The sequence below is a fragment of the Haliotis asinina genome, chromosome 3 (assembly GCF_037392515.1).
Source record: "Haliotis asinina isolate JCU_RB_2024 chromosome 3, JCU_Hal_asi_v2, whole genome shotgun sequence".
In the NCBI taxonomy this organism is placed as follows: domain Eukaryota; kingdom Metazoa; phylum Mollusca; class Gastropoda; order Lepetellida; family Haliotidae; genus Haliotis; species Haliotis asinina.
In genome coordinates this window covers 44,330,798-44,352,870 of record NC_090282.1, presented here as the reverse complement: position 1 = coordinate 44,352,870, position 22,073 = coordinate 44,330,798, and the positions used below count along the sequence as shown (strand labels likewise).

The following is a 22,073-nucleotide window of genomic DNA, read 5'->3' as shown; positions in this document are numbered from 1 at the left end:
ACTACTCCTTGTCCACATGACCCCGTCATCAACCTGATAAGGAAAGTATGTCATCTGTTGGATGACTCCACACCCTGCTACTCTGATTACATGTTTTCCTCGTGAACACGGGCTATATTCAGTACCGGTCGCCTAAGGGGCTGTGTAGAGTTGCGTCCCCTGGGCACATCAGAAACCTGAGTTTGTGATCGTGGGTTGGGTTCAAGGTTGCCTGGACTATGCCCGCTTCTCTTTCACGAAAGTTTCAACAGTCCTTCAGATATACTTTCAGGAGCGAAGAGGGTGGTATAGGGGGATGTGGGCCTGCACATCCCTCCTCTGAATCGGCCTATGATATTGCTTTCCTCAACAGTAAGATGGCTCGATGTGATTATCAGAATCTAAACCGACTCCACTCACTCACCATTACAAATCCTGCAAGTGTGAGGCTCTGTCTTGGTGCGCTAGGGAAATGTCTGAAACACTGGTAAATCTGATACATGGCTTCATTCAAGAAACCTCCCTCAGATACAATGACTGAAGCATTATTTGTAAAATTTATTATTGGATTAAAAATAAATGCAACAAGTGTAAATGATCTCCATGTAAGTATGATCAATACATATTAACAATAACGAAAACAACACTGGATTGTATTGATGAGGGAGAACTGTAATGGGTCGACTGACAGTCAGGACTTTCTGCAGGACCTCATGCATCAAAACACAAGGTATTATGCATGACATGAAATGACATCCAGAAAAATACTAAATCGGAAAATGAGTGCAAACAAGCTTGAGGAAGAAAAACAAGACTTATTGATGTCAGCTTCTTTATTGTGAACAACAGGACGTTTTGGGGTGCATGCTTGCTCCTTCATCAGGTGATGAACACACACACTGAAACGTCCTGTTATTCACAATAAAGAAGATGACATCAATAAATCTTGCTTTCTTTATGCACTCCACTACTAAATGCCCTTCAAAGATTTAAGTTTACTGTATACAATGGCATGGCGATGATGGCATGACAAACAATATGCTCCTTCAGCAGGATTGGAGAAACAGTGATATCTTACAGCCTGACCACATAAAAATTAATTCCATTATCCTTCCATAACTTCCACAGGATGCATAGTGTACAGAAGAGTTTGACTCTAATGAACTGATGAATGTTCTCATTCTGTCATGGACCATGTAGATCAGGGTTGGAACAAGCCTTTGGAAACCCAGAACTAATGGCAATGCCAATACATGTCATCATATCCTAAGTAAGAAGATAGATTCTCATGATGTCATTCACTGAACCTGACTCAACAGACAGACTGCCCTCATATAGCTGGAATACTGCTTTGTGTAGCATTAAATAACAAACAAACAAATACTCGTCATGACATGCAAAGCAGAGAATATGTCAGCAAGGGTAGAACCAGGTTGTCTACTTGCAGCGTAAAAGCTTCAAACAGCGATGACAAGATGACTGCTACCACCAGGGACAGGCTGAGAGGACTTGACACTACTCCTGAAAAAGTAGGTAACACTGTGGACAGATATCTATATGGAATGATGGACGAGGATACTTACTGGTTGTTAAGTGGCTATTAAAATATTTTCTAGTTATGCAGACAGATAGCTAAACTGTTTGCCCCTAGGAATCAGACCAGTCATGCCTGTCACACACGAGAGGCATCCCTGGTGTGCATCTTTTTGGTGTTGTTCACACGAAACAGCCTTAAAAAACAATTTCATTTGTCTGTTCGACAGACATAGGCATGTGGATTCAACACATCCAAATCTTTGACTAGCCAAACTCATAACTCATAGAATGTACAGAGAGGAAACCTGCTCTTACATATCATTGTTAACTAGGGCTGTTCATTGACAAATACTGCGTTTCTATATATTGACTTTAAGTGGCACTTATTGTCCATGCAGACCCTATTTTGTACATACCAATTCCCGAATAACAAATGATATGGTTCTAACACAGAAATCCGAAATATAGGTTGGATAGTTGAGTACTTTCTGTTTCATACAAATAATTAATTAACTAATTGTTAATTAACTACAATGTCAAACATCCAATGTGAACAAAAGTATATGTTGATTAAACCATTAAGTACTGACAAAACATTTCGTTTAGGACAGCTAAGGAATCAAAGCTAGGTTCCTTGCCTAATTGGGACAGTGAAGACTGAATTGTAAATGTAATAGAACAAAACAACTGATAATCTTTATGAGGTCATTATGTAAGAAACTATAAGACTAGGTTCTGGGGTACTTGATACTACCTATCTGAATAAAGTATCAGACCTGTGAGAATGAGGCTGCCCAAGACTAGAACCTGGCTGATGGCACAGGTGACTGTTCCTTCCAAAGACTTGTTACTTCCTGAAAGCAAAGCATCACCTTGGAATCTCCCACAAGGAACATGTTTGATTATTTTCTTAGACTTCTGCTTCAGGAGTGGAAATATCCTTATGACTGCTAGTAGACTCTGGTACAGTGGCACACATAAAATCACTTACCCTGATAATTTTTCCACTCTACCATCCAATTTTCTTGTTGACTTTTTTTCACAAAATAATGTAATTAATATTGGAACATCAACTAGACATCTGTACAGTGAGATAAACAAAATTGCTTTCCCAACAACAAAAGGAAAAATGGCCTGGGTGCGTCAGACAAAGGGTTATTTCCACCCCTGTGCTTTTGTTTAGTGCGAATAAGTATTTCACTAGGGCACCTTCAATAGCTTACTGGAGGTGGTAACATGGCCCCTTTACACAAATGTGGGAAATACAGTCATAATTAATAATAACTGTAGACACAACATCAGTCATGAAAGCATCTAGCCCCCCGTCTCCCATCCTCAATATATCCACTATCCCCTGATAGATCTCTATTATCTACACCCTCGATTCATCAATGGATTTATTACCTCCCTTGGCTAGCTTTTTATCCAATTATAGGTGTCTATGCTGGGAAGCTGAGCATACCAATCACAAAAGAGGTAGAAGGAGTTCTTGCATATATTTTTTAAAGTTTCGGACATGCCAGTTTCTATGATTTCCCAAAATCTGAGTTGCACTGTGAACAAACCTTCGCAGCCGCGACCGCTATCTTTGACACTGACAACATTGGTTGTAATGGAAGCTTAGCTGATTGGCTACTGTGAGAATACAGTGCCAGCAAAGGGAGGTAATAAATCCTTCCAAACTGTTATGGGGAAACACGTTCGCTCGTCACGCCAAAGACCCAGGTTCGATTCCCCACATGGGTACAATGTGTGAGGCCCATTTTCTGGTGTCCCCTGCCGTGATATCGCTGCATGGTTTATGACTGAGTTTAGTTTTTGCGAACAAGGATGGTAAATGTGTGTTACCTGGCCACTTGTGTTGACCAAACAGAACTCCCCCTACAGAGGCTGCAGTGTCACCCACACCAAGGGAGATAACTCCACTGTACATGGGCAGCAGAGCACCTGAAACAATGTGAAACAGTTTGGCGAACAGTGTTCTCTTCCTATATTACCTTCTTGTTTCTAAAAAGTAAAATGTTTGTTTTGTTTGTATGTTTGTTTTATAACTCCACAATATTCATGCTATAGGGTGGTAGTTTGTAAATAATTAAGTCTGGACCAGACAATCCAGTGATCAACAGTGTGAGCTTTTATCTATGCAGTTGGCATACAATGACCAACTCAGCATGCCTGACATCCTGTAATTCCCCTCTTATGACAAGAATGGGTTGTGGAAGACCAATTCTAACCTAGAGTTTCACAGGTCTGAAGGCACAATAGGTCTTCAGTGGAACTCAGGATTCTTTCAATCATGAACCAAGGTAAACCCTGAAGTGCAGACCCAGGTTCTATCTATACCTGCATCAAGAAGATAACAACACATTTGTTGAAGGTTCTGGTATGTATGGGTCAAACCATACAATCCCATGACATTCCACAAACTGTTTGATATCATTTAGTATAACATAAATGTTAACACTCAGAAATATTCAAGCTAAATGACTCCAACATGTAAATAATGTCTGGACTAGACAACCCAGTGACTGATGTTATGAGCAACAATTTCTGCTGTTTAGTTACACAATCTATAGTCAGTCAAGCCATGGACTACCAGATCCAGTCAGCTACTTGTGTCTAAGAACATAGGTTCTCAGGGACCTATTCCAAACTGGAATTCCAACTGGGGAGAGTCTTTTCAAACTATGGATAAAAAATACACGTAAATTCATGTAGACTGTCTAATATAATCCTTTTGTGCACTTATATATAAAGTAAACTATGATAATGATGAACATGCTTATAATGAGGTGAGTGAAATAATGGAATGTATTTGTCCTGTCTATTTGTTGTATATTTGAATGAAAATGTACATCGACTAAACTAAACTTTCTGGTACCTTGAGTTACTTGTAGTTTACTGCATATAACACACTGTGTACTCCAACTGCATAGATTAATGCTCATGCTATTGATCACTAGATTTTCTGATCCAGCCTCAGTTATTTACAGACCTATGTCATATAACTGGAGCGCAGTGTTAATCAACAAACTAACATTGGTCATACTGGATGTGTTCACACTTTGTGTAAATTTGTATATCCCTATACCTACCATTGATGGGCCGGATGCTGGTGATCCAGAGAGGAAGAGAGAGGCCCACTAGGAGGTAGATATGGGTCAGTATCACACGGCCTTCATCCTTGTCATCCACAAACATCTTGAATGAGCTGTCAATATACTGGCCCAGTGGCGGAATAGTGTGAACTCTCACAGCCTGGAAGAAGAGTCACTGCAAGCTACACCACTATCAGAGGAAATGAATAGACAACATATTTACACAAACATATATATTGTGAAAACTATCTCTTTGGTCTTAGGAATGTTTAGCATAACAGCACACATTTGTCAATTGATGCATGCTCTTAATGTTGCAAGTACTGAGAACAGTGGTGTAGTGGTTAGCATGCTAGCAGTTTTCATGCCAAAGGCATGGGTTTGAATTCTGGTGGAAATGTTCTTTTCCTGGGCAAGATACTTTATCCACTCAGTCAACCCAGCTGTATACAATGGGTACCTGAGATGCAGATGTACAAACGCTTATTGTCTCGCTTAACGCTTAGCAGCAGCTTTGAAAGTACAATTCCTTCAGGGTAATAATGTATCGCCAGAGAGCAGCATCGTGTTGGATTTTAAGTGCAAAAATTAGCATTATAAATATCATTACTATTACTGATGTGACCTCTAGCCCTCGCTGGATGGATCTGACATGTGCTGGGTACTGGAAAGTGGACTCACTTCAAGCAGTAGGAGGAAGGCGCCAGCACACACTGATGCAAGGTGTAGAAACTGTGCATCCACTATCAGCCCTGGAATGTACACAGCTACTATGACAAGATGGAATGACTTGCGGGTGATGGTGTTGCTGCGGTCTCCCTCTGTGTCTGACCCTTGCCACAAGCTAAACACTGCCGCCACAACGGAACATACCATCCAGTACATCAGCAGACTCACCTGCAGCAGAGCACATAGCTTAACAGATCCCACAGAGCTCACTCTGGCACTGAAGTATCTCACTTAAATATCATTCACCCTGATACCACTCCTCTCTGCCTGATGATATTTGACCCATACCTCCATTGGTTGGTTGGTTGGTTGGTTTGTTCGAAGCTGCAATATCCCAGCTGTTCTTCAAGTTGTACTGGTTGGATCATAACTGAACTTTTACCACTCAACCCAAATGAAAGATTCTTTGATTCTTCAGACAATCAGATGTCAGCTTACAAAAATGATAGACTTTATCTCTATTATCTTTTTCAATTTCAACAAAAGAAACCCTACATAGAAAACAAATACTCCCTTCCTGGTAAAGACACTACCACAATACCCTCTCATCACCTACCCTCTTGGGATGTTTGAATATGCTGGAGAACATCCATGTGACAACATCTGTCCCAAGAGCCATGTATGACGTGGGGAGAACCAACACTACTGACACACATGTGAACACCACATAGAACACCCACGGACGTTCTCCATGGAGATGTGCAGGAAGGAGCACATACAGGATGATGATCACAAATATGGCAACATATATAATCTGAAACCAACACCAATCAAGTATGTTTGATTGCCATCATGACAAGGTAAGTTGTTGGGGGAATTTAAAACTGGACTACATGTTTCTGTATACAGTACTAACAAGGTCGAGATCATTGACAATAGGGTTTTACAAATTATGATTCGGTTTCACAAGACACCATTAATAGCATAGTATCACAGTTGAGTGAAACAATGTCTTAAGCTCTGAGTCACACCTTAATCGAACTAGGGTGTACTTTCAGAGTGTGTGATCCATTTTAATCAAATCACTCTCAAAATTTGATATTTCAGTTGCAAAGTGGCACTGATTAAATAATTGGTCTGAATGCCTATTTTCATTATGTTATCATCCTTTGGTCTGCTCTCTGGGAAAGATGAACTTACTGTTTGCAATGAATCGATGCTGTATATTTTAAAGTTGGTAATATCCGTCTGTAAAACAAGAGCAGTGTGAGTCACTTTAAAAACCTGCAAGCAATATTGTATTGCTGCTAACATTGTCATTTTACTTTTATGATACAAACTGCTTAATACATGTAGATGCATCTAAACAGATAGAAACCTTGAGTTGAATAATGACTAATCTTGACAAACATACAAGATTTGTTTCTTCCCTGTGAACAAAGAACAATTACCCATATCTGAAAACAATTCATGCAATGACTGTGAGGTTTAGGGTTGGACAAATTTCACATGGAACTTTCCACAGTTCAAGACATGTAACACCTCTCCTGTAGAGTGTGATCACCAAATAAAAAGAGACAATCCTTTCAAGTAAATTTATTTAGTCTTGAACAAAAGTTCACTTGAACTTTTTAAACTTCAAAATATGTAAATTGACAAAAAAAACTCTTTCAAAAATAAGAAAATTGGATCCAAACTTGCATTGCTACTCCTCTTTCGACAAATAAGCCAGTTCTTTTTTTCCAAATTTTAGAATACCAGGTTTTTGTTACTTCACATTTATCAATTAAACTTATTAAAATAAAATGTATAGTTTTTAAATGATGTACAAATAAGGCTTAGTCTGGATTTTTAACAGAGGAATTTTCCTCCCAATTGTCGCGTTGGGCAAAAATGAAAAGTGCAATGAGTTATGAGGATGTTCTTGAGCATGTGCATGGAAATGTGTGTTTGGGTGAGGTGTTTTTAGTAATCTTGGGAACATAGAGACAAAAGTTTCCGCTGTGTTTTGGGCAGAAGGGGAGAGAAGCAATACCATCAGTTAAGAAAACTCTTAACTACCATGACCAAACTTTGGACTGCACCTTACAGTCAAAGCAACAACTGTAAATCTCTGTCGCTGTATAAGTGAAGGAGTGAAGACATACGACAGAACTCACAGTTGTGTAGACATACACTGCCTTCCACAGGAGCGCTGCCATGAGCTGGACGCTGCAGGACAACTCTCCCAAGGTGAAGGTCCTAGGGAGGTGGTTTGGAAGGTAGAAGGTGACAGAAAACACAAGGAGGGACAGCACTAGAGCAGCGATCGTTGTTGCTATGGTACCTGCAATGTCAGAGACAACATATTAACCATTATACACAAACATAAGTACATGATTAATGTCCAGTTGGGCAAGCGTTAGACGTGGATAGTTATCTGTCAGTCATGATCGGTTGTCTCCCTTGTCCCTGGAAGCTGTGGTGTATGAATGTTGCAGTTATCAGTCATTAGTGTTATTTACTTCATACACATGCAAACAGATAACAATCGTTATTCATAGCACACACAAAGAAGGGCAGGTCTTGGTACAGTCATTACTTGTTACACCAACTTGGCCCTAAAACACTTGCACCTACTTGTCTGGCACCTGACAAAACCCTACCCACCAGATATGGATGACATGGAAACTACTTGCAAACTCAGTAAACAGAGAGAAGTAAACTATGACAAGGAAGATGCCAACCAGCTGAAGCTCTACTTCTACTGCTCTCTTGGATGACGAGGGACAAAGGATGCTGAATGTGGTGAGATGTTCTTTATCATATATGTAGGATATAATGAACAACCATTTCAGTCAGATAATGTAACTTGCAGGACCAAATTTCAGTCACCTCATGAAATGTTTAGAGAATCCAGTCCTTTCTTGAACTGACTGACTGATAATACAGCTGGACTGTAAGATTCACATACTACTTCAAGATTTAGAACATTACATTGTCTCTAGACAGTGACCAAATCTCCCATGTCCTTTTCAGATGATATGATGACTGTGTATGTACAACATTCATAACATGGACTTGGGCCTGCTCTGTAAAGACACATGCAGCATCATGGATATTTATGAGATTCTAAGTTATCATTTGAAAGTAAGATCCAAAATGTCATGATTCAGATACAGTAGTGCTGAAGTTGTGGAGCAGGAAGAGAAGAAAGGAGACGGTACCCAAGCAATGTTGTGAAAGTAAATGCCACGCACCTGCCATGGACAAAATGACACCAGCTGCAATACCCGATGCTGTGACAAGCACTGATGTGGTCCACAAAGAGCAGGTGAAGGGTAAACGTTTACTGCGATCTCTGTTACTTATGACCCCCAGGGTTGCCAGGTAGGACACCAGGAAGGCACAACCCAACATGGAGTGCATGTAGTCTACAACAAAAAGTATCACCTTGTCTAGTTCCATCAGTATACAATGATTTCTTGAGTTTTGTCCAAATTTGCAATTTATACGCTACATGGGTCTGTAAATGGAAGGCAGAGGAACCATTACCTGAAAGCATGAGTAATGATATGGTACAACAGGTACTGGTAAACTATGAAACATGTAATATACATGCATACTTAGAACCGGTGTATTCCTGGGCTCCCTGTGGCATCAGTTCAAGGTAGAATAACAGCTACAGTTACTGCATGTACAGGTATTTCAATGTTATTTCAGTGTAACAAATATCTTTGTTCATTCTTAACTTTCTCAAGTACAATTAGTATGAAATTAGTAAGACATATTCACTGTATCACCATAGTGTATTCTTGCAATATGCCTGTAGGGATCAAATATATGGGCTTCACACATTGTGACAAGCTGATTTGAATGAAGGTATTCTGTCACAAATGATCATTTTATTAATTAGGCTACATTCAGTGTAATCATGATGGATTCATATGAATATAAAAAAAGATTAATTATTTAACTGACGATGCATTGAAACACGATGCATCCTGATGTGCACAATTTGTGTGCATTTATATGTACAAGCGACTAAATGAGATATGGTTAAATGCCCTAATATAAGCTACAAATGTACCTCCCTGTCAAATCATACAGTTATCTGCTCTACCTAATGGGTTATTGATGGGTAATCATTGAACAAAGTCATTGGATCACTCCTATCGAAGTGTAGCTGTCAGGAAATGGTTGCAAACTCATGATTAGTACACTGGACTGGATTATCGGAACTGACAATCGACACTAGTGTTTATGAACCAACTGAATCTGCTGACATCATTTGTCTGTTTTCCAGAGTACTAGCATCAAATAGTGAACAGGATACACAAGAACCCAATATCGCACTGTACGTTAAACATAAACCATACATCTACACCCATGTGTAGATATTAATATATATGACGTGCATGTAGATGTATGGTCTATGTTTAACCTACAGTACGATATCGGGTTCCTGTGACAGGATATCTCAGAAAACACAACTATCACAGAGGCTTTTTTAAAATCGTTGACAACACTGTCTTTCATGAAAGTAACATATGATAACTCGGCCGCGGACGAAAATGGTGATCTTACGATTGAGAAGTCGTTTGGATGTTCAGGACTCAGACTATTCCAATCAATCGGAAAACCACAAATCGAAATTACATAGAGAAATCTCGATAACCATAGGACAAGTATCGTAATTATTAAGCACTGATCAAGGTCCCCTTCAGAAGGCCAAACGTGATCGTTTGTTGTGTGGAATGCACCGCCATGCAGCTGGACTATTACCTACTGATGAGTAAAACTAAAAAAATCTCACTCACTGTATGAATGTGACACAATGGAATAACATTGCGTCAGTTTGCGTGATAAGGAAATTGGAAAAACAGATGTAAAATTTTCGTGTGCTCTTTTCTTTGGGGACATAGAACGAAGTTCTGTTTCATCAGAGACCATATAATATTATATGGTCTCTGGTTTCATGTTGGACGTTTTTTCATGAGTAGTGCCCGGAAGTCTACTTGGATGCCGTTTACGACCATCTAAAGGTTGCCATGGCAACACCTTCTACACCATTCTTCAACATGGGCTTAACATAGTCGTAGCGCTAAGATTGCTTTGTGCAAGTATAGGCCTAACTCCCCTTTTCACAGATTTCATATACACATACACAAAAATTTAACAACAGGGAGTTTTTTCACACTTACTTGCAAAATAACAAACAGGCTACATAGCAAAAGGGACATTCGACTGTGATAGACGGCTACAGCTTAATTATCACAATAAATCGCGGCAAGAGACGACGCAATTAACAAGAAAATAACAAGCCAAAGCCGTTAATACATTGGACCCGACTCAGTCAGGTAAATACATTCTGCTACAATATATTAATTTATAATATATTATCGAGGCTACGCTGCTGGTGGGTCCGTTCTAAGTCTCGCCATAACAAAGGCAACCCTTACATCAACCTGAAAGAGAGACCTATCTTTTCCCCTGAGGCTATGGGTATAGTAAGCAACTTAGTGGCGAGTTTAAGGACACGGAGTTGTGTCAAAGTCATGGGCCAGTGACTACCCCATTCGTCGTCTGTTACCAATAACAATACGCGAAAACACTGAACGAGTTATGGTCAGTTGCACAACCCTTCTCAATTATGTATAACACCTGTGACGTAACGCCGACGACTCTTAAACACAAACACCGCTAAAACCTGCACGGCGACCGGTTTCTGGTTACATGTGGCTCTGTGCTGATGTAGAGGAGCGTTGCACGTTCAGTCGATGACCCACGCCTGACCCTGCGTACATCTTCAAACCTCAAGCGAAAGCCAGACGATAGCATCAAGATGGAGATGGATTTCTTGAAGGATTTCTCTGACAAATGGCAACTGAACAAAAAGACTGTGAAAAGTCTCGAAACCAACAACATTGTCTTGGAAGAGGATTTCTTGGATTTGTCCGATTCGGACATAGAAAATCTCGGTTTGACCATCGGCCAGAAGAATGCGCTGAAGAGGGGCATATCCATTGTGAGGATGTCGACAACGATGACGCAGGAGTGTGGAGAGGACATAGCACAGCGTGAGTCACGTGTCCGAGGTTAGATTACGTTGCAGCCATGTCAAAAACTAATCCTCTGGTAACTGTTTACCTCATCCATTATCGCATGATTTCCGCGATTGGTCTCAAGAAGTTTATTCAAAAGCATTGTAAGGTTTAAACTGCTTGTCTCAAAAACCATAAACAGACACCATATTCACTGATATGTTCATTATCCTTGCGTTAACATAATGAAAGATTGAAACTGGCTATCTCACAAGCCTCGCTCCATCCAGACTCCATACATATATGTTGAACCTAACGTAAACGTGATGAATTACCCTGTATAACGTGAACTACGTTATTGCTTTTAATGGATACGATATGGATGAGTGCACGTCGATATGGGCAGAACTGCAAACACAACCCAGATAAATGCCGCACTTGCATGGAAGCTTTATTTGTCCTCAAATTTTGTAAGATGACAGTCGAAACTGGTGATAACGAAGTGCGCAAACAACCCGCATCCCCCACCCCCCGCCTCAAAAGCTGTATCCGCCCATGGGAAACAGTTAATCCTGAATAAAACTGCGAACTTACCTAACAGGTATCAATTATACAAACACCCAGTCCACTGGTTGAGTTACGTTTTCAGTTAAGATACTAGAATCTGAACCGAAACTTCACGTTTACGTAAAGTAGTCCAAATGTTGTCTCTATTGATGCGTGTAGTTTGGAGGTGTAGATGTTTAAATCCTGGTAAAGGTATTTGGAACATCACACGATACTAAACCGATCAAGCAAACATTGCATCGACGTCGGGAAGTTCGAGTGTAAATTTATCGGACTGATACCAATATTCTCGGTCCGGTTTATCACAACGACTCTGACCATTATGTGATTTCACCCATTTTCGTCGCTGTAAGGCTGATCTATTGCACATGCGACATCAAACGCCCACTCCATTTTTAACGCAGCCTCTAAAGTACAGATGTCCTCTGTATGGGATGCAATGGACATTTCAGTACGCACAGACGTCCTCTGTAAGGGATGCTATGGACACTATGGTACGTACGGATGTCCTCTGTTCGGGATGCAATGGGCATTGCTGTACGTACAGATGTCCTTTGTACGGGACGCAGTGGACATTACGGTACGTACAGATGTCCTCTGTACGGGACGCAGTGGACATTACAGTACGTACAGATGTCCTCTGTACAGGACGCAGTGGACATTACAGTACGTACAGATGTCCTCTGTACGTGATGCGATGGGCAATACAGTACGTACATATGTCCTCTATACGGGATACACGACCTTCACGTTATTCACATCCATTCTCTACATGCGTGCCTCTGTTACAGATCTGTCCAACAGCTTGACCAACATGTCCTTCTTTTCGTGCATAGCCGAGGACCAGACTGATTCAAGTGAGTACGCCTGTAAAAGTGTAGGTCCATGGAGGGTAGAGTAGCGACGCGTTATCGCCATAGCCTAACGTTAGATTTAGCATTCAAGGTGATCATAATAAATGGCAAGGTAACAAGTGAGTGGTTGTTTGACGCCGGTCTGCAGTAAGTCAGCTTGATCGGCATGATAATGTTCGCGTCTCGGTCACTTAAACCAACGGTAAACAGCATGAATGAGAGAGTGAGTGAGCGAGTGAGTGAGCGAGTGAGTGAGCGACGTGCCAGCAATATCACAGCGGGTAATGGGCTTCACACATCGTACCCATGTGGGAATCGAACCCGGGTCTTCGGCGTTCTACGTGAACACTTTAACCACTAGGCTAACCCACCGCCCAAAAACCATTAAACCCGCGTTCTATGTGATACGACACACTGATCGTGTGAGGTCTGTATTACATGGGGGTACTGGGGACCTACCCCAGGTCATCGCGTGGGATCATTCACTCACAGAACACACGTCTAAGTCTGTTGATTCCATAATCATATCACGTGGTTATTCTTGGAGAGGCTGGAAGGGTGTCATTCCGATAGTTTCAGCCCCGAGTTAACGATTCTTAACTCGAAAAGTACTCACCACGTAAATATATTCACCTGCCTTTTGATTACCTGGTATGTGGATACAGAACTCATGCCCTGTTTAAGTTGAATCCTGTTACCAGAAGCACCATCATGAAGTAACTGCTTTCTCCATCCTCGGAGGCCCGGTTACCATAACATGCGAGACTTGTCTAAAGCTAACTGAGGAATGCATAAATCTTAAACTGAAACATTTACGATTTCTAATTGAGACATGTCATAATGAATACACTGTTTTAATATGCCGCCATGTAATATAGTTTTAATACCACCTTGTTTAGATCAAGATTAACGATGTGTCAATTTTAGATGTTTGTTTTTTCCGAGTACTTGTTTCTTGTATAACGCCGCACTCAGCAATATCGTTTCTATATGACTGCGGACTACATACAATCGAGTCTTTACGTGACAATCCAGTGGTGAGTATCATGAGCATCGATCCATGGAAATGGGATACGATGACATGTGTGAACCAAGTCAGCAGCCTGACCACCGATCCTTAAGTCGTCCTTTCCGACAAACATGAGTTACTGAAGAACAATTATCACCCGGATCTTCACGGTTTTTACCACAGTACATAGTTTGACATACAGTGGCAAATATAGTCTTTTTGGGGAGAAAATGGCAAGTTGAATTAAAATACAGTACAGCAGATTCGTAAGTGTTTGCTTGTATTTGAACTAGATATTTCTTCGCGAAACAGTGCTTCGTTGTTACGCCAAGTGCCAACTAACAGTGTCTTCTCTTTCCTGAAGTTTCATTTCATTCAACTAAGCTAAACAGTTCATTGTGACATGTAGAATCCATACGTAAGTCCGAGTCCTGTATAATCTATGTTCTCTAGCTCTAGAATACATGTATATGAACTATATATTATATCAACGCTGTTGATAATATTACACATAGCTTTGTAAAATGCGCGTGCGGCCTAAAGCAGTATTCACTCACTCGCTGAACACCATTCACGTGCCGACCGAGTGACACGTGCGTTTCGATCAGCGAATGCCATATGCATGTTGACGGTCGTCTCAAAAACGAGGTCCGAGGCAAAATGCAACCATTATTTCAAGTAAGGGACAAACAAGTGTCTTAGAACACACGGTAAAAGGTGACAAACTCTTGAGTCAGGTCTCTGGATCAGGGTCCATGATAACGTACCTGAATCACCGCGGAAATACATGTAGTTAGACATACACCACCAGCGACATGCAAGGCGGCGTGTAGACTTGCAGAAGTCTCAAAGGTAAAGATTGATAGTTTAATGATAATTTCTATTAAATGATAAATAACAGACTGAGGTCATTGCCCGCTTATCAAGACTTGCCACTTTCGTATCGAAGGCTAGAGTTACTACACATCCATCGACTCAGCATTCAGTACAGCCTTAGGGCAAGGCTAGGTGGCGTGTTTCTTGCATAATTATCAGTTGATCCAACAACCCTTGAGAATTTCGCCCTACGCCAATCACATGTCCAAAGTCCTAACTTGGGGTCAAGTCCAGGAAATGCGTCTGTTGATCAGGTCACGTAAATAGGACGAATAACGGCTTTCGTCCATTGAAATACTACATCATGCATGACTTCATAAGTACCAGAAATCATGCAAATACCGTCTGTAGATGGAAATTTGATGTATTTTGAAATCCTGTAATCAGCACGTGCTAGACATGTGCACGTCCTCCACTGGGGTTGTATGTGACGTCACTAATGGTCACTCCCCGGCTGAAATTGACAACCCGGGCATTTATAATGCGTGTGGCTCGGAGTTCAGACAATCCTGTCGTGCTAAAACAACTATAAATACCCAACTAACGTTATCGCGCTCAGTTCCTTCCCAATCTTTGCGGTCATAGCAGAAACAGATTTCATCTGAGGTAAGACTAACTCGTACATTACACGTTCTGTTCTATAATGGCCGACGAACCGATTTTGACGTAGAGGGTAAAGTCTGAGTAACCCTTCATTCCTTAAAAATAATTTCAACTGGCAACTGGAAACTGGAACACATCGTTCCATTACTTTTCTGGAATGGAGGAAACAAGGGAATAGCATCACAAATATAAGTCAAGTATCATCTGAATATTTATAACTATCGTCAGATATGATCTAAAGATGTATAGCACTTTAATGACGGTGGAGTTGTCCCTGACATAATGCCCTCAGTAATCGTGTTATCTTGCACACCTACGGTAGTGAATTCTGAAGTCAGCAGGTTTGAAGAGCGGCAGATATGGCTTATTCTGACCGTGAGAAAACTTGTTATATTATACATTGTATTTCATGATTAAGTAACTTAATCCGTCATTGAAACATCGGGCGTATATCCGTCGATGTCTTTAGTAAGACCGATACTACAACGTCGGTGTTTCTGTATTATTGAAATGCACCTTTTTTATGTTTCGACTATCGAACAACCGACCATTAATCAACTATCGCACGCATATACTGTTGATGTTTTACTAATACGACTCTCCACCACTGTCTGGTTCTGTTAGAACTCGTACAACCGCCAGTCTTTGTTCAGTGATCTCGCACTAAAGCCCACGTTCCTATGTCGAAGGGTCATTGGACTCCCTATTCTATTATAGTGTCAGGAGTTCGTACAATAGGGTGGCAGGATTTTATCGCAAACTAGAATCCAAACTATTTGTCTGGGCGATGCGTTTCAAACAAATTCATGTAGGTACACATACATACTTAAATTCGACTTGTCAAAGGATGTCATAGTACAAATGCAATGCCCAGTTGTTATATATTGACATACGGTTTCAGAGAATTAAAGTTGAAAACGCCATTTTGTTTCAGAAAAAGAAACAATGGGTTTCATCAAGAGCACATTCTACCTGGGGCTCAGGTACGTCTTCCTCTTCCTACTGTTGGGCTACCACACACTAGCCAAACTGTGGCATTCGATGTTAGCACCATTTGAAGGTGTCCAAGCTGAAGCCAGAAAGGTCCCACCCCAAGACGTGTCATTCCAAGGCATTGTGGCTACTCTGAAAAGGCTACTTTTCTTGGCACTGCTGGTATGGGCGCATGTGGTCCAGTCCATCTTGGACAGAGTGATGCAGCCAGTGTATAACATCGTAGAGAACATGTCAGACTTTGTGGAGAGATATGGCCCTCAGAAAACGTCCAGAATGGAAAAGGTGGAGTGAACAATACAGAACTGACGCAATTTGTACACAGGACAGAACATCCACACACATACACGTGACTGTCAACAATGTGACTGAGAAATGTGACCGTTGTCTTGGTTACACAATCCTGAAACTGTCAAAATACTATATGCCATTGTATATATTCATGATAGGTTTCAAGTTGTTACTGACGACCAAGACAGTTGTATTTATTAATGCTGAGTGTTGTTTACATTGTTTGTTTGAATGGAAAGTTGTTTGTAAAATAAACATTGTTATTTTATATAATAATCTGTTGGTCTTGTTTTTGTCTCACAATGGCATCGACAACAATGTCAGACCACCGTTTGAAGCTTCAGAAGCTACACTAATGGACTTTTAGGAATTTGAAAACACGATTAACACATGCATTTTCAACTTTGGAATATATAAATCATAAAACATACCTGCTGCCAGAGGTATCAAATAACCTCCAATGCAGGCCACAGTAGATTTGGGGTCATTATCTGAACAGCCTGATAGAGGGACTGGTACCAAGTCTGCAGTTAGTGCTCAGCCAAATGCTAGAAAAGTCCTTATCTTTTAGGATCTCTTAGGAGCAGTCAGTTGTAAATATGACATCCCACCCTCCAAAAATTCTTGTTGATATGGAACTAGCCACAAGATGTAACAGGTTACCAAAACAAACTGGGTTCAGTCCATCGTTGAAACTGTCCACATGTTCATACATCAACTGCAGGAGTATGGCCACATGGTCTAATGGACGGTGACAACCACTGGTGTTCAACATGATCAAGAGATGCAGTAAGGGTAATAAGACCAGCTGTATCATATTACTCTTCATCTGGCCAAGGAGCACTATGCTACAGATACTATCATGTTGCTCACACTATTGACCATTGGCCTGAATGACTAAGGCTTGTGGTCACCTCTTTACACAGTGTATCCTCCTAACAGCAACAAATACCCGAATCCATTTTCCACAAACACTTCCATCAGCATTCTTTGCTCCTAAGTTTAACATCAATTCATCTGAAGTGAACTCACAAGGAAGTTTTGCTGATGAATACTTCCAAGGTTCTTATCCAAAACTAAGAAGTCATAATAACCTTAATTAAGGAAGATGGAAGGGAATGTTATTATTTCTTGACTATACAGGGAGTGAATGAGTGTGCTTTTGTGCTGCTATTAGCAATATTCCTGAAATATCATGGCAGGGAACATCAGAAATGAGCTTCACACGTGTCCCTGTGGCTAATCAAAACCAGGTCTTCGGCATGACAAGCAAACCCTTTACCCACTAGGCTACCATCAGTACCAAAGTGCCCCCTTGACTATACAGACCAGTGTTTGTATAATATTAATAACAATCTAACAATCCTGTATCTTTAAAAATAACCATCAGGTTCAAAGTATTACTACTTATTTATTTGTGGTTGAATGCTGCATTCAGTGATATCCCTGTCATACGATGATTGTAACCTGTAAATAGTCATGTCTAGTGGAGCAGACAATCCAGTGACTTAAAGTATGAGCAATGATAAGACACATTCAAATCTGACTAAAATATTCAAGAAAAACACGGTAGATAGATATAAAGAACATTGCATATGTCTGCTGTTACCCACGGTCAAAAACTTGAGCCTTGTGCCGATGATCCAGCCCCCAGATGTCCACGATATCGTGCAGTGTCTTACGATACTCATCCAACCATTCAACTGACATGTAAAGACAAACAGAAATAATTGACCAACTCAAACCTGTGAACAGTTTATGTTTTCAAACATTCAGGCGATATAGCCTTCATTCAGAATAAAGATATAATGACGTGTGTCAACTAAACGAGCAAGCCTGACCATCCTATCCCGTCGCCTCTTGCAACAAGCATTGGTTGCTAAAGACTAATTCTCACCCAGATCTTTGTGGGTCAGGTAAAAAGTAACGCCTAGTATGAAAGTAGTTTGGTTCCAGCAGAACAATTTTTTGGTTGAAATATAGCCAAAGGTTTCCATCAATTTGGAGCTAGAATTAGACTGTGACTTGAAATGAGACAGACTGTAATGTGAGTGGATGAGGGAACAAATTTTTTACACTTCTTTTCGCAATGTTGCACCAGTATCACAGTTATCGACAAGCTTCATTAACTGTACAGGTGAGGAAAAGGATCCTGGTCTTCAGCTTCACCAACAAACACTCTATCCACTAATTAAGCTACCCCACCAGGCTATTATGGGATGAAAAAAGGCCATACTCACGCATGTCGATGAAGACATTGTGTTTAGTTATGTAGACCAGATCAGCTACAACAGTCAGTGGGACCAGAATCGAACACACATAGCCAAGGTCAGCTTTCGATCTGAAAAACGTCACATTTACACACCTCTAAACTATAATCTGACTGTTATAATCAGAATGAACAGCTGATTGTCAAGTCTACACATACAAAAAATGAAAATGGAGACTGGGAAAGTCATGAAATGCACAAGTCTAGCTCTAATGCATAACACTCTCAGGTGTGAAATTCTCACAATACCACAATGACATTTCATCGCACTCATAAAAAAAAAGATGTAATCTATCAAGTTTGTCAATATTGTAATTCTCAACTTCTAAACTGCCACTCAAAGTGTCAGCACCACAGCATGAACTAAAGATAAACTGGTCATACACAGATACAACAGGGATAGACAGAGACAAAGACACACACATATGAGGAATTGATTGTTTACCTGAACAGTTGCCTGATGTGAGGTTGATGGTTGTCCAGAAAGGTTTTCAGTGTCAGTGTCAAAAACTGACAACAGAGGCACACTAATGAACAAAAACATTTGCACTGAAATATGTTTTTCAACAACTTCAATTTAACACAAACACAGCATTGGCAATATTTGTTAGAACAAAAACCACTCTGAAGAATATATATTAACATAAAATCCCCAATAATCATGCACATAATTCCAAATAATTTGACCAAATATTGGAGACTTGGCCACATATTCTGGAGCTGCAATAATTGGACTAAGTAAAGCAGTCATCCAGGGCCAAAATAATCGCTGGTTGTTATTGTATCAGGCCTTCAGTTTCAAATATCTGCTAGCATTTATGGCCGTCAGTGAATTATCTGTCAGTTTGTTTTTTTAACCAGAATCTTTCCCATATATATTTCATCGACGTTAGAGAACCATCCATGATTCGTCAATGGCAACAACAATCTTTACTAAAATACAAACCTCTCCCTGCACCATAGTCTTTGCTAATAGATTTTGAAGATACAGTGTGAAACTTGGTACTGTGTAGTGTATTTTGATTTTATTGCTTTTACTTTAACAAAATGGGTCTGCAAATTTCATTCTGGGCATGTAGATTTTAATACCTGCAGGCAGCAGCAGGAACTGATGGCCACCTGGTAAATTAAAGTATTGCAGTCAGCTGCATCATGTCTTACCTGTAAGACATACTGATAATTGTATACTGAAGGTGTTCCAGACTTCAAACAAAACATATGCTGTTACTGCCAGTATCACCAAGATTTCAAGTTGTATTCGTCGAGTCACTGTTCCCATTATCACTACATCAGGTCTCGGGGTTATGTCTGTCTGAAGCCAAAACAGGAAAAACATGGCATGCAGCCCAATGTGTTCCATATATCTACCAAAAATACAGTTTCTGCATTTCATCTGATTATATCTCAAATTCGAACCTGTGTGAATACTATATTGCTGTATTCCATATGCCATATATCTTGGCGTTTCTCCTTGTTTGTACTGATAACGTTAATATTTGTTATATTTTTTGAAAGTTCTTGTGCGCTTTTGTAAGCTAAAACAATGCTCCGTATTTTCTCAATTCGCTTTTTAGTATATGTGCAAGGAATAAATAACATTGAGCTGGCAGTCAGTAGGTGTATAAGCTTAATGGAAGTGAGGATGTTGTATCTATTCTTGCGATCCTATAAATCCGTTGGCATGGGCGGTTTTGACGTGTTTCTACTGCCTTTTAACCTCCCTCCGTGGTTATCACCACCAAATGGAGCCTTTCCAGCAAGGTGGACGTTTCAGCCTCTTATTGATCAGTGACTGGAGTGGAGGTTCTTCCGTGCTTGTGTAAATAGGAGACATTCAATTTGTGGTACTGTTGCCTTGAGCAGCATACCGTTACTAAATTTAATCATCATCCCAAAATTAACGAACGGACATATAGAATAACTGACATCTGTCACTGTGATCTACACTGGTAAAAACAGTTTAAGTCGTGAGTCGTCCCCACCTTCACTCGCTGTCGCGATGGGCGCGGCCATTTTGGAATATTTATGTAAAGCGACTTAGCTTGTCTAAGTAAATATGCATATGACATGGCCCACTCGTCACCGTTTTCTATTACGCTCGAAAGATATCTTAGAAAGTAAAAATCAGCTGTCCATGAATCGTCGTAAATACAATAGTTAAATAATTGTTAATACGAAACCACAAAACCACATACCTGTAAGTCCGATAACTCTTTCATGATTGATCAAGTTTAGGTGGTAAAACGACCGTCCAACATTTGGCAATATCATGACCAGTAACTCGAAAAGTAACTTTATTCAGAATGACTACCGGGACGATACCTCCCCCACCCCACACCGCCTTTCAAAAAGAAATAAGCTAATGGTAGGATAAAGCTGGTAAATATATGAATAAAAGAACATGAAAAATGTAAACCGTTGTCATACAAATCGGTTGATCACGAAAAGAGTTCTTTATGAAAAGAGAAATAGAACATTTTGACCTTCCCTTTGAGACACCAGAAGTCACTGACGGGTTGTTAATTTAAAGAGGAGGATTTTGTCTGATGTCAACCATGCATGTCAATGCAGCCATTCCACACGGAGTCCTCCGTCAGATGATATCCTTACCTTGACAGCTTGGTGACAGGGTCAACCTCTTTGTTCATGCGGACAAGGTTCCCCACTTCGGATAAGGTCCGCACTAAATTTTATGGCCTCTACATTTATAATAATTTAACAGACAACTAAGTGCTTTAAATTTCTCACTCTACACTTCCCACAAATTACAACTCTGTACAATAAGATCCAGTCACCTACATATAATTTGGAATTATATGGTCACAGTGAAGTGGAACCAAGAAGTAAGTCTCCCTAATAATGTTTTCTGCCACGTATTTAGACGCTAAATCTGAGGCGTGAGTCATTCCAACCCTGTGCCCCTGCGAGATGGGCGCGTTAATTTAACGACAGTCTTAATGGTCAAAGTCCAAGCCTCCAATGCCTTAGTTTATATGAACCCGCCGTACAAAGTCCGATAACTGTGTTAAGTTGCACGTGTAGTAAACCTTAAGTCCCCAGCTTTCACATTGTACATTTGCCTCTAATATTGTAGGGGCGGTGGGGTAATTTCGTGGTTAAAGCATTCGCTCGTCACGCCGAGGACCCGGGTTCTATTCACCACATGGGTTATTGTCTGAACCCCGTTTCTGGTGTCCGCGGCCGTGAATAGTGCAAAAAGTGGCCTAAAACCATTTTCACTCACCCCCATTCCTGGTGTTCGCCGTCATGATATTGCTGGGACATTGAAAACACTTTCACTCACTC

The 22,073-nt window shown here is 40.5% G+C and overlaps 2 protein-coding genes across 4 annotated transcripts; one reads left to right on the top strand and one right to left on the bottom strand.

Annotated features, from left to right (window-relative positions):
* Nucleotides 1–527: 527 nt before the first annotated feature.
* LOC137278086 (dolichol kinase-like) lies at nucleotides 528–20,800 on the bottom strand. 2 transcript variants are annotated; one of them, XM_067810175.1, is made up of 14 exons: nucleotides 20,750–20,800; nucleotides 19,929–20,079; nucleotides 19,213–19,294; nucleotides 18,739–18,839; nucleotides 18,112–18,201; nucleotides 8,522–8,695; nucleotides 7,442–7,608; nucleotides 6,483–6,530; nucleotides 5,899–6,096; nucleotides 5,295–5,510; nucleotides 4,611–4,773; nucleotides 3,364–3,462; nucleotides 2,292–2,369; nucleotides 528–1,500 (listed from the first exon to the last, which is right to left on the bottom strand). In XM_067810175.1, the coding sequence occupies exons 2-14, from the start codon at nucleotides 20,044–20,046 to the stop codon at nucleotides 1,367–1,369; spliced, it is 1,668 nt and encodes a 555-aa protein (XP_067666276.1). In that variant the 5' UTR covers nucleotides 20,047–20,079; nucleotides 20,750–20,800; the 3' UTR covers nucleotides 528–1,366. The 2 variants fall into 2 exon arrangements, with proteins under 2 accessions (XP_067666276.1, XP_067666275.1); XM_067810174.1 differs by having other exon boundaries at nucleotides 19,929–20,075; nucleotides 20,750–20,790.
* LOC137278087 (uncharacterized) lies at nucleotides 11,107–16,762 on the top strand. Of its 2 annotated transcripts, none has more exons than XM_067810176.1 (3): nucleotides 11,107–11,359; nucleotides 12,664–12,729; nucleotides 16,149–16,762. In XM_067810176.1, exons 1-3 carry the CDS (start codon nucleotides 11,107–11,109, stop codon nucleotides 16,499–16,501), a joined length of 672 nt encoding a protein of 223 aa, XP_067666277.1. In that variant the 3' UTR covers nucleotides 16,502–16,762. The 2 variants fall into 2 exon arrangements, with proteins under 2 accessions (XP_067666277.1, XP_067666278.1); XM_067810177.1 differs by having other exon boundaries at nucleotides 11,109–11,341.
* Nucleotides 20,801–22,073: the final 1,273 nt, after the last annotated feature.